The 12,282-nt window shown below is 64.2% G+C and overlaps 1 protein-coding gene across 8 annotated transcripts; it reads left to right on the plus strand.

Annotated features, from left to right (window-relative positions):
• Positions 1-11,293, plus strand: RNF207 (ring finger protein 207). 8 transcript variants are annotated; one of them, XM_045570545.1, is made up of 17 exons: positions 1-921; positions 1,810-1,942; positions 3,207-3,351; positions 3,439-3,520; positions 3,588-3,663; positions 3,835-3,960; positions 4,357-4,403; positions 4,621-4,716; positions 4,801-4,869; positions 6,815-6,883; positions 7,002-7,102; positions 7,558-7,741; positions 7,867-8,052; positions 8,308-8,542; positions 8,701-8,818; positions 9,892-9,972; positions 10,782-11,293. In XM_045570545.1, exons 1-17 carry the CDS (start codon positions 133-135, stop codon positions 10,951-10,953), a joined length of 2,709 nt encoding a protein of 902 aa, XP_045426501.1. In that variant the 5' UTR covers positions 1-132; the 3' UTR covers positions 10,954-11,293. The 8 variants fall into 8 exon arrangements, with proteins under 8 accessions (XP_045426501.1, XP_045426506.1, XP_045426502.1 ...); XM_045570550.1 differs by having other exon boundaries at positions 8,308-8,359; XM_045570546.1 differs by having other exon boundaries at positions 4,648-4,716.
• Positions 11,294-12,282: the final 989 nt, after the last annotated feature.

Here is a 12,282-nt window from a genome sequence, read left to right on the forward strand (position 1 = left end):
CAGAGGGGACCTTGCAGAAAAGGTGGGCCTGCTTCCTTGGAAGCCTAGTCTGAATTTCACTTCCTGAAAGCCTCACCCCATCGCTGGGAGGCCTGCCCCCTTCTTCCCAAACTCGGAGCTTCTGAGAGGTCCATGACCTGCCACGCCCTCCCGCGCCCTCGCGGTACCGGCGGTCTGTGGGGCGGCACCGCTCTCTGGCGCCCCCAGTGGGCCGCGTTGGAACTGGGGCCACGAGGACCCACTCCTGCCCGGCTCAGGGCCGATGGATACAGCCCCGCGGGCTCCGGCGGCTGCGAACTCAGGGTCCTGTCTGCCCGGTGGGGCCTCGGACCCTCGCGTGGCGCATCCTTCAAAGTCGCGATGTCGCCGCCGCTCCTCCGTCCAGACTGGGAGGCAGGGGCCGGGGCGGACCCCACGGCCGGGCAGGTGGGCGGGGGCACCGCGCGGGAGGGGCGTCGCCGGCGGGTCACCCGGAGGAGGGCGGATTCCTGGGGTGGGGTGCGGGGAGAGGTGGAGGCGGGAGGGAGCGGGCCGGTCCAGCCGCCTGACCTTCCAGGGCACCGCGGGGTGCGGGCGAGGCCGGAGCGCGGGCCCCGGACCGACCTCCGCCCGCCGCCTGCCCATCCGCCGCGCCCCGCGCCCCGCGCCCCGCGCCCCGCGCCCCAGCCTGGCCCGCTGCGCCCGCCCCTGACCGCCGCCGCCCCGCGCGGCCCGGCACCCCCGCCGGCGGATGTCGGGGGCCATCTTCGCGCCCCTGGAGGGCCCGGGCGCCCCGGACGCGGCGGGCGGACACCCGCTCGTGTGCCCGCTGTGCCACGCGCCGTTCGAGCGCCCGTGCCTGCTGGACTGCTTCCACCACGTCTGCGCCGGCTGCCTGCGGGGCCGCGCCGCCGACGGCCGCCTGGCCTGTCCGCTGTGCCAGTGAGTCCGCCCGGGGCCCCGGCCTCTCTCCGGGGAGACCCAGGGGCGGGGCGGGGCGGGCTCTGACAACGGCGGCTCCGGCCCCTGCTGCAGGTCAGATCCGCTGAGGTCTGGGGTTCCCGCCCTGGGCTCCACAGAAAGCCAAAGGCCAGGGTGGATGTCACCTCCGGACTTCGTGCTACTGGAGCACCCCAACCGAGCACGGCGCCAAACCCTCACTCAGGGGTCCCTGAAATCCCCCCGGCCCTCACTCAGGGGTCCCCGAAATACCCCAGGCCCTCACTCAGGGGTCCCCGAAATACCCCAGGCTCTCGCTCAGGGGTCCCCGAAATACCCCAGGCCCTCGCTCAGGGGTCCCCGAAATACCCCAGGCCCTCGCTCAGGGGTCCCTGAAATACCCCAGGCCCTCACTCAGGGGTCCCGGAAATCTCCCAGGCCCTCACTCAGGGGTCCCTGAAATCCCCTGGTCCTCATTCAGGGGTCCCGGAAATCTCCCAGACCCTCACTCAGGGGTCCCCGAAATACCCCAGGCCCTCACTCAGGGGTCCCTGAAATACCCCAGGCCCTCACTCAGGGGTCCTTGAAATCTTAGGTCAATAGGAGCAGGGGATGCCGGCTGGGTCACGGGGCATGGCCGTAAACTCCCCGAGGCCCCGAGAGGGGCTGGAGGGCGGACTCTCGCCTGGTCATCCCAGGTCCCGGCCCCTGAGCTCCCAGGACTCGCCCAGGACGGGGTCAGAGTGAGCAGTGACTGGGATATTTATAGCAGATGCCAGCCTGCTGGGCGGCACCCACCCCCCACCCTATTTTTAGTTCCCGGCTGGAAGGTGGGGAGGGGGTAGGGAGCCTGGGGAAGGGGCCTCTGATCTGGCTGCACCGGCTCCGCAGACACCAGACGGCGGTGAAGGGCCCCAGCGGGCTCCCCCCGGTGGACCGGCTGCTGCAGTTCCTCGTGGACAGCTCCGGGGCCGGCCTGGAGGTGGTGCGCTGTGCCAACTGCGACCTGGAGTGCGGCCTGCAGGCAGGGCCCGGGGAGGCGGGGCCCGGGGAGGCGGGGGCCCGGGAGGCGGGGCCTGGGAAGGGGCCTGGGGCTGGGGCCTGGGGGGCGGGGCCTGGGATGGCGGGGGCCCGGGGCGGGGCCTGGGAAGGCGGGGCCTGGGGCAGGCAGCACGCCTGGGAGGGGAGGGGCGTGGGAGGGGCAGGCAGGGGGTGGGGAGGCAGGGGGTGGGGAGGCAGGGGCCCCTAGGAGGAGGCAAGGGCGCCAGGTCGCAGGGTCCTGATGCTGGCGGAGTGTACCCATCAGGGGGTCCTCCACCACCTCCTTAAGTCACCCCGGATTCCAAATGTAGGCCCTCCCTTACAGGTGGGGAGTCAAGAGTGACCAGCCCATAGGCAGGTTAAGGCCACTCACTTTGGGGAGAGCTTCCTGGTCCCCAACTCAGAGTGGAGCTGAGAACGCAGGGGAAGGGGGTCTCACTGCTACCTGGGCAGCTGTGGCAGCACCCGTCAGCCCTAAGGGAGGTGGGGACTGTGTGCAGTGGGGAGGGGTGACCCTGCCCTGAGTCTGAGGAAAAGCACAAGGGGCTGGGGGCCCAGGGACTCTGGCGGGGGAGGGGGGTAATTCCCAATTCCGGGAGGACGGCCCTACAGCTGGGAGGAGGGGTGCGGGCAGCGCTAGGACGGGTATGACGACCAGCTGGAGGTAAGGAGAGCAGGGGAGGAAACGCCCTTGAATGCCCACGTCAGCACTTGTGCTTCAGCAGCCATTGTGGTCAGTGCCATGCTGCTGCCTGTCCCTGCCCCCGACTCTCAGCCCCGGTCTGGCCTGGGAAAGGGAACAGCAAGCCCTCACCCCTTTCTCCTCCCAGCTACCTCTGGCCCCCACGTGGCCAGGGCGGGCACCGCCTTTTGGCTACTAATGAGGGTGACAAGGAGGTCTACACTCACACCTACACACTCACACACCTTTGTTGTAGGTGAAATGTTTTGCAAATGCGTTTCTGCCCTCTCTCCAACTGCATGTAACCGCCTCCCCTAGCCCATCCCAGGCACCTGTCCCATAGGGAGCCTCGTTCCGCCTCTGAGCCTCGGGGTTCTCATCTGTAAAGTGGGTACACTACAGGGTCTCATTGCATGTAAGCGCTGCAGGAGCTGCGCGCCGCCCGGGCTGGGACTGGCAGGCTCCGGACGCGCAGCGACCGCCGTCCTGCAAGGCGGGACGGGCTGAGGCTCCCGGCGGGGGAAGGGGAAGGGGGGCGGGGGCTGAGCCGGCGCCGGGCCCGCAGGACGCGGACACCACCTACTTCTGCAACACGTGCGGGCAGCCGCTGTGTGCGCGCTGCCGCGAGGAGACGCACCGCGCCCGCATGTTCGCGAGCCACGACATCGTGGCCCTGGGCCAGCGCAGCCGCGACGTGCTGCAGAAGTGCGGTGAGTGCGGCGGGCGGGGGCGGGGCGGCCGAGAGGGGGGCACGGGCCGGCCGGCCCCAGCCTCACCCCGTCCCGCCCCCTCCCCAGCGCTGCACGCGGAGCCCTACATCATGTTCTCCACCGACACCAAGGCGCTGCTGTGCATCCGCTGCTTCCGGGACATGCAGGGGTGAGTAGGGGAGCGGGAGGAGGGGCGCGGGCGAGGCTCTGAGCCGGGCTCACGGGAGGCCCCGCAGGGAGAGCCGAGCGCACTGCGTGGACCTGGAGTCGGCCTACGTGCAGGGCTGCGAGCGGCTGCAGCAGGCGGTGCTGGTGAGTCTGTCCCTGTGCCCCTGGGCCGGGGGAGGCGGGTCCCTGCGCCCCCAGGACGGCTGGTGAGCGGGTTCCTGCGCCCCCGGGACAGGGCAGGTGAGCGGGTTCCTGCGCCCCCGGGGAGGGGGGAGGCGGGTCCCTGCCCCCGGGGCTGAGGCCGCCCGCCCCCAGGCAGTGAAGGCACTGCAGGCGGCCACGCGCGAGGCCATCGCGCTGCTGCAGGCCATGCTGGAGGAGGTGCGGCGCAGCGCGGCGGAGGAGGAGGCCTCCATCCACTCCCTGTGCGGCAGCCTGCAGGTAAGGGGGGACCGGCCAGCCACAGGCTGGGCAGCCCCGTCGGCGGTGACCCGGTGCCCAGACAGAGGGCGCCCCCCAGAGCCCTTGCGGAGCTTCGGGCACCCGCAGGGCAGCGGCCTTGAACTCCCAGGCGTGGGCCACAGTGGCCAGGAGAGGTCAGAGGGAAGCCGGGGCGGAGGTGGGTGGGTGGGTGGGTCGGTGGGGAAGGAAGGGGAGACAGGAATGACAATTATGGGGAGGGCCTGGGCTCTCATGCAGGGGGCGCTGCAGGGGGTGGGGCTGGTATTGGAGAGGGCACCGGCCTAGCCAGTGTGGCTGGCCCAGGGAGTGGACGTGGTAGGAGGGAGGTGGGAGGGGGCCGGGCTGGGGATGTGGTCAGTGCAGCCTTCCCTCCAGGACAAGCTGGCGGAGAGAAAGGCGCTGCTGCTGCAGGCTGTGCAGAGGTGAGTCCCTGGCTTCCGCCCTGCCCCTCGGCGCCACACCCCTGGCTCACAGCCCGGGCCCATTCCAGGGAGCAAAACACCAGGTGCCCACCATGAAGAGGGCAGGGGGTTCAGGGCATGGCGAGGGGAGAGTGGCAGGGGAGGATGCTCCCAGCTGGTGGGGTGATGGGACCCCTGGGTCCGGCCCCCTGGGGGTGAGAAGCCCTCCCCCTGGAAGCTGAGGCCGCTGCCCCTCCCCAGCCAGTATGAGGAGAAGGACAAGGCCTTCAAGGTGCAGCTCTCCCAGCTGGCCACGCTGCTGCCCACCCTGCAGGTAAGGGAGCCGGGGCGCGGGGCTGGGCACTCTGGCACAGAGTGCCCCTCCCAGGCCGGGCACCGAGCAGTGTCCCTCACGCAGGTTCACCTGGTCATCTGCTCCTCCTTCCTCAGCCTGGCCAGCAAGGCCGAGTTTCTGGACCTGGGCTACGTGAGTCCCCAGCCCCTGGGGGGCCTCCCCCTCCCACACGGGGCTTCCCAGGCCACCACCGAGGGCTGGCAGCCTGTCCCCTGGAGGCTGGACCAGGGTCTCTGGGCTCACCTTCCCCTCTTCCACACCCTCACCCACAAACTGGTCAGGGAACAGCTGATCCCATTTTAGGGGGAGGGTTTCCCACCCCCGCAAGGGGCTGGACCTATTGGTTCCATCACCTCCACCAGCTCTGGTGTGGCTCAGTGGATAGAGCGTCTGCCTGTGGACTGAAGGGTTCCAGGTTTGATTCTGGTCAAGGGCATATGCCTGTTTGCAAGCTTGATCCCCAGTAGGGGGCGTGCAGGAGGCAGCCGATCAATGATTCTCATCATTGATGTTTCTGTCTCCCTTTCCCTTCCTCTCTGAAATAAATAAAAATACATTTAAAATAAGCCCTAGCTGGTTTGGCACAGTGGATAGAGCATCGGCCTGCTGACCAAAGGGTCCCGGGTTCGATTCTGGTCAAGGGCATGGACCTTGGTTGCAGGCTCCTCCTCAGCCCGGGTCCTGGTAGGAGGGTCATGTAGGAGGCAACCAATCGATGTGTTTCTCTCACATGGACGTTTCTCTCTGTCTTTCCTTCTCTTCCATTCTCTCTCTAAAAAAAAAAAAAAAAAAAAAATCAATGGAAAAATATCCTCAGTGAGGAATAACAAAAAAAATTTAAATAAAAAATATACCCTAGATAATAAAATCCTAATGTGCAAATTGATAACCGAAGAAGTGACCAGCGGAACAACTGGTCGCTATGATGCACACTGACCACCAGGAGGCAGACACTCAACGCAGGAGCTGCCTCCTGGAGGTCAGTGCGCTCCCTCTGAGGCAGCTGCTCAGCCAGAAGCCCAGCTCAGGCTGAGTGCAGCGGTGGTGGCGGGGCTTCTCCCGCCTTCGCTGCAGGGGGCAGCAAGGAGCGAGGGGTCCCAGACAGTGAGAGCCCCTGACTGCGAGAGGGGTGTCTGACTGCCCGTCTTAAGCGGGAAAAATCGGGCCTAAGCCAGCAGGTGGACATCCCCCCAGGCCTAGTGGCTGCGGATTGTGAGAGGCACAGGCCAGGCTGAGGGACCGCCCCGCCCCCAGCGCACCAGGCCTCTAGCATTAAAAATAAAGAATAAGTAAAAGGACAGCACAGCCTGGAAGGCCAGTAGAAGCCTCTGCTCCCCCAAAGTGCAGCGTCTAGTGGCGTCCAGCCACCCAATCTTTCCCTTGAGGCCTTCCCCTCCCTATGATCCTCTCACCATGCGTGTACACACATACACACACACGCTCACACAACACACTCACACATACACTCACATACGCTCACACACACATACACAGGCTCACACACACATACTCACACACACTCACACAACACACACACATACACTCACACACACACATACACACACACACACTCACACACACATACACAGGCTCACACACACATACACACACTCACACACACACAACACACACACACATACACTCACACACATACACACACTCACACACACACAACACACACACACACACATACACTCACACACATACACACACTCACACAACACACTCACACATACACTCACACACGCTCACACACACATACACAGGCTCACACACACATACACACACACTCACACAACACACACATACACACACGCTCACACACACATACACAGGCTCACACACACATACACACACACTCACACACACTAACACACACACACAACACACACTCACACACACACACGCTCTCACACACACACACACACACGCTCACACACACACACACACACACACTCACACACACACACACACTCACACACACACACCCTCACACACACACACACACTCTCTCTCACACACACACCCTCACACACACTCACACACACACAGCCTGAGCGCCCCCCCCCCCCCCCAGGAGCTGATGGAGAGGCTGCAGGGCATCGCCACCCGGCCCCACCGCCTCCGGCCGGCGCAGAGCAGCAAGGTGGGCGCGGGTGCCCCCCCATCCCCCACCCCACCCCCACCCCTACCCCCCACCCCACCCCCCACCCCCCACCCCCCACCCCACCCCGGTCCTGGGCTCAGACCGTGTCTCCGCCCAGATCGTCAGCGACCACCGCGCTGAGTTCGCGCGCTGCCTGGAGCCGCTGCTGCTGCCGCCGCTGGGGCCGCGCCGCGCTGCGGGTGCCGGGGGCCCCAGCACGTGAGCGACACCCCTCCTGCCCCCTTCCCCCTCCGCCCCCCGCCCCCTCCGCCCCCCGCAGGGCTCCCCGGAGGCCAGGACTGGCTGGGCGCTGCCATCCACCGGGAGCCCGGTCAGGGCAGGACTCTGTCCGCAGCCTGGGCGCTGAGGGCAGGGCAGCTGGGGGTGGGGGCTCCCCCAGGCCGGACACCCGGAAGGAGTGAGGGGAGGGGAGGGCTCAGCGTTTCCGGGGCCAGCCTGACAGTCTGGTATGGACCTCCACATTGACTTCACCGGAGGGTTTAACATCCCCTGCGGTGTCACTGGTCCTGGGTGCGGATTTGCATCCGCTTTTCTGGGGCTCCCAGGGTGGTTCTGGGTGCAGTCTGGGGGGAGGGGGCTGGGGCCTGGGGGAGGGGAGAGCCGCCCTCCCGGCCCCCGAACCCGCATCTGCATCCGCGCTGGCTCTCGCCCAGGTTGGCAGGGGTCTCAGGCCCCAAGGTGCTGGTGCCCAGCTGCCCCTCCCCGGTGGGGAAGCTGTTGGGGTCCCCGGTCCAGAAGCCCACGCTGCACCGGGCCATCAGCACCAAGGTGCTGCTGGCGGAGGGCGAGGACACGCCCTTCCTGGAGCACTGCCGCCGCTACGAGGACTCCTACCGGGTGAGGGCCTGGGGGCCGGGCCCTCGCCTCCTCACGGGGGTGGTCGGAGGGGTGAGTGGGGGCCCCCCGGGGAGGCAGGGCCTGCAGCAGCCCCAGGCGCTCAGGGGAGGCCCGCCCGCCCGCAGCGCCTGCAGGCGGAGATGCAGAGCCTGAAGGACCAGGTGCAGGAGCTGCACCGGGACCTCACCAAGCACCACGCGCTCATCAAGGCGGAGATCATGGCGGACATCCTCCGCAAGGCCCTGCAGGTGGACGCGCAGATCGCCTCGGAGTACGCCTCCGCGGAAGGGATGAGAGCAGCCTTCCAGGAGGTACGGTACCCCTGCCCAGGACCTCGCTCCCGGCCGCTCACCCTTCAGCACGCACACGGCCACCCCCAGACAGGAGGGGGGAGAAGAGGGCATTGGCTGGTGCCCCGGGGGGGGGGGCCGGGGCGGGTCTTTGCTGCCTGGAACCCCGTGGACTGGCTGGGGTGCCTGTGGCTCTGGGTAGCTGGGGGACAGGAATGCCACCAGTGGAAATTCCAGCTTACACCACACGCGTGCCCACCCTCCTTTCTCTTTCAGATGTGGGCGGAGTCCTACCAGCGGGTAGCTAACGAGCAGGAGATTTACGAAGGTCCCAGGCAGCTGCTGCTGGGGCACCACCCCGTCTGTCCCGGAGCTAACCCACGTCCCGTAGGGCAGGAAGGCAGTTACCCACTAACCAGACACAAGAATCCCCATGCTCTTCCCTTAGCCCTTGGTTTGGCCTCCCAGCTGCTAACTGGCCCCCACACGATGCACCTGGGGCCACGATCCAGTGAGCAGAAGGCCCCCCCTCTCAAGTCTGACTCCGCTCTTTAAGGAGCCAAGTAGTGAGGGGAGTGGTTGGGATGTTGCGATGGTGTGGAGCTGGGGGGGGGGGTGAGAATCTGGATGGAGGCAGTGAGACCCAACGCTCTGGCCTTGGCCCCACAGCCCAGCTCTATGACCTCCTCCAGCTGAAGCAGGAGAACGCCTACCTGACCACCATCACCAAGCAGATCACACCCTACATCCGCTCCATTGCCAAGGTGAAGGAGCGGCTGGAGCCCAGGTGAGCGGGGTGGGGGTGGGGGCTGTCCTCAGGGGAGCCCAGACACTTAGAATGTGTGGGAAAGGTGCCCCATACCAGGAAGAGCCCTCCATGAGGCCGCATCATGAGGTTTGAGGGGGGCACCTGGGTGGCCCAGGTGCTGGACCATCTGCCAAAACACAGAATGAGCGGGTTGCCCTGAGTTCCTGCTTCTAGGCACACGCTCTCCCGCCCTCTGGCTCTGGCGAGTAGGTCAGAGCAGAACACACTTTATGGGAGAGCGGGGAGGCCCCTCCGCTAACCCAGCAGGACATGGAGAGCACAGACCTTCCTCTGTGCACGGTCACTCTGGGCAGGGAGCCACACCGGCTCCCAGCACCAGGCAGGAGCTTCGGAAGGTGTTCCAGTGGCAGAGGGATCCTCTGCAGGCCCTCAGTGTGCCCGCCTCTTCAATCACAGCCTCCAGTGGCTGGTTGTTCTTTACATCCGGTGCACAGCAGTCAGCCTGAGCTCTCCATCCATTACGCTCCTGGGGATCCATTTGCCTCATTCCTGCCAGATCTCCTGTGTTTTACATCTCATTTGCCTATTTTTTTTTTCTGATTCTGCTTTATTGGCCTCCTAGCACTTTTTTAATAAATATATTTCTTTTTTTAAAATATATATTTTATTAATTTTTCACAGAGAGAAAGGGAAAGGATACAACCAATGTACATGCCCTTGACCGGAATCGAACCTGGGACCCCTCAGTCCGCAGACAGATGCTCTATCTACTGAGCCAAAACAGTTTCGGTTGCCTATTTCATGTTTTTAAAAATATATATATTTTATTGATTTCAGAGAGGAAGGGAGAGAGAGAGAAACATCAATGATGAGAGAGAATCATTGATTGGCTGCCTCCTGCATGCCCCCCACCGGGGATTGAGCCTGCAAAACAGGCATGTGCCCTTGGCTGAAATCGAACCTGGGACCCTTCAGTCCACAGGCCAACACTCTATCCATTGAGCCAAACCAGCCAGGTTTGAGTGTTTGAGTTTGGCTCTGGTGCAGAGTGAGCTTCGGGACACGCAGTGGCAGCTCGGCTTCCTCTGCAGGTTCCAGGCGCCCGCAGACGAGGAGTCAGAGCAGCTCCAAGACCCGGGTGACGCCAGCACGAGCGACGAGGCGCAGGCCAGGTACAGCTGCCTTCCCGCCCTGGGCGGCCGCCAGCTCATCCAGAGGCACTCCCGCCGGTCCCCCGAGGCCTGAGGGGGCCTCCATGTGCAAAATAGGGGCCAGAGAGGTTTGTAATCTGGACAGTGACTCGTAGAGGATGGATGTGACTTTGATAGACGTGACCCACGTTTTCTAACCTTCAGTGCATGGCGGCTGCCGGGCGCCGACACCACCGAGCGCCGCCAGCACTCGGCCTGGCTCCTGGGCACTCACACGCGTGGCCCCCGCCCAGGGGCGAGGAGGAGCAGTGACTGGGGACCACTCTGGGAGCACTGCTGCCATTGGAGCCGCGGTGTTGGCAACACTGCCGGAGGGAGGAGAGAGGGCAGCAAGACAGGCACAGGCACAGCGGGCTCTCCGCCTTCCCTCGGGGTGAGACGTGCCATGGGGTGGGGGCAGAGAGCGGAAGTGAGGGTCAGAGCTGAGAGAGCCCGGAGCCCTGGCAGGTCTGCTGCCGTGGCTGGAGACAAGGCGCGCGCGCACACACACACACACACACACACACACACACACACCAGGCGCCACGGTTCCTTCCGATGCTTCAGGGGAGTGAACTGAGCTGCTGAGAGCCGAGCTGCTGTGTCTGGGCAGCTACCTCTCGTCATAAGTGAACTAACCCTGAAGGAGGCCATCGCTCTGGCTCTGATGATGCAGTCACCGCGCGGCCTCCTGCTCCGAAAGCCTGGGCCGGGTGGATGCCAGTGCTGGGCATGGTGAGGCGGGCGGCAGGGGGCGCCACAGGCTAGAGCTCACGTCCATGATCTTCCAGGAGTGACCCGGTGTGCGGGGCGGACAAGAGGGAGAAGACCTCAGAGCCGAGAGGGAATGGCCGGACCCCGCACGGCCTCACGGAAGAGCCTCCCCTGCAGAACAAAGATCCTCACAGACCCAAAGCGCGAACCGGGGGTGATGCCGCCCCACGGAGGGAGCGCCCCGCCTAGCGGATGGGGCAGGTCCGGGGCGGGGCCTGTCACGGCAGGTGGGTGAGCCGGGCCTGTAAGAAACACGCACTCCCACCGCGATGTTTCCCCAGGTGAAGGGGGATCGCTTATCGGCAGGAACACCCAGAAACTCTCCCAGGTCCTCATTTCAGTCCCGTGTTCACGTGACACAAAGTCTTGGTGCTCATCACGGGGACAGGGGATGAGTCCTAGCCCCACCTGGTTGTTCAGTGAAGGGACACCCAGCCCAGCTGGTGTGGCTCAGTGGTTGAGCATCAGTCTATGAACCAGCTCACAGTTTGATTCCAGGTCAGGGCACATGCCCAGGTTGTGGGCTCCGTTCCCAGTAGGGGGAGTGCAGGAGGCAGCCAATCAATGATTCTCTTGCATCATTGATGTTTCTATCTCTCTCTCTTCCTCTTTGAATAAATAATAAATATCTACCTACACTGATAAAGATGCAAATTGACCGTCCCTCCATGATGCTCACCAGCCAATCAGGAGTGAGGACGCAAAATTAACCCAACAAAATGGCAGGCTAATTTGCATATGCAGGCACGGAGAGGAAGACAAGGCTCCATCCCGGCGAAGACTGAAGGCTCCACTGCGGCCAGACAAGCCTGAAGGCTGAAGACTTCGCTCCGCTGCAGCCCAGGTCCTGGTGCCCAAGAACTGGTGCCAGCAGCCAGGGGAAGGAAGGCCTATTGCCCAAATCTTTGTGCAATGGGCCTTTAGTTTTAAATAAATAAAGCAACATCCAGCCTCAGGCCTCTCCCCGGCCCAGTCCCTCCCCAGTTCCTGTGCTGCCCTGTGTCAGGATTACTGGCGTGCCCGGAGGCGCAGACCGCTCTGGCGAGACTCCAGCCTCAGAGGAAGCCAGTTTCTCCCGAGTCACAGCTCCACGGTTAACCGGGTGCCACTGGGATGTTCTACCCAGCAACCTGAGCACTGCTCAGCAGAGGGAAACCCCGTGCCGGCTTCCTCCCAGGCCAGGGCTGAGCTCCAGAGCAGGTGCGAGGCGGGGATCCCCCCCCCAGCTCCTCGGCTCCTTCGCAGGCTGCTGCCTGCACCTGTGCTCGCCTTCTGCTGATTATTGAAGCAGATTCAGCAGCAACTTGTCTCTGCTAGCTTCCCATTCCTACATAGCACCCTTTCTGCAAGAGGAACGGAATGTTCTTTAAAACGGAAGATTGCCCTGGCTGGTGCTGCTCAGGGGTTAGAGCATCGAGCATTGGCTTGTGCACTCAAGGGTCCAGGGTTCAATTCCTGGTCAAGGGCACATACCTGAATTGCAGGTTTGATCCCTAGCCCGGGTCGGGGTATGTGTGG

Source organism: Pipistrellus kuhlii, unplaced genomic scaffold, assembly GCF_014108245.1.
Source record: "Pipistrellus kuhlii isolate mPipKuh1 unplaced genomic scaffold, mPipKuh1.p scaffold_m20_p_34, whole genome shotgun sequence".
NCBI lineage: Eukaryota > Metazoa > Chordata > Mammalia > Chiroptera > Vespertilionidae > Pipistrellus > Pipistrellus kuhlii.

What these genes read in the sequence shown, in the direction of transcription:
- RNF207 (XM_045570545.1), top strand. Translation starts at nt 133, where the DNA reads ATGACCTGCCACGCCCTCCCGCGCCCTCGCGGTACCGGCGGTCTGTGG. An exon ending in TGAGAGCAGCCTTCCAGGAG is followed by an intron (nt 8,053 to 8,307) that starts GTACGGTACCCC and finishes TTTCTCTTTCAG; the next exon opens with ATGTGGGCGGAGTCCTACCA. An exon ending in AAGGAGCGGCTGGAGCCCAG is followed by an intron (nt 8,819 to 9,891) that starts GTGAGCGGGGTG and finishes CTTCCTCTGCAG; the next exon opens with GTTCCAGGCGCCCGCAGACG.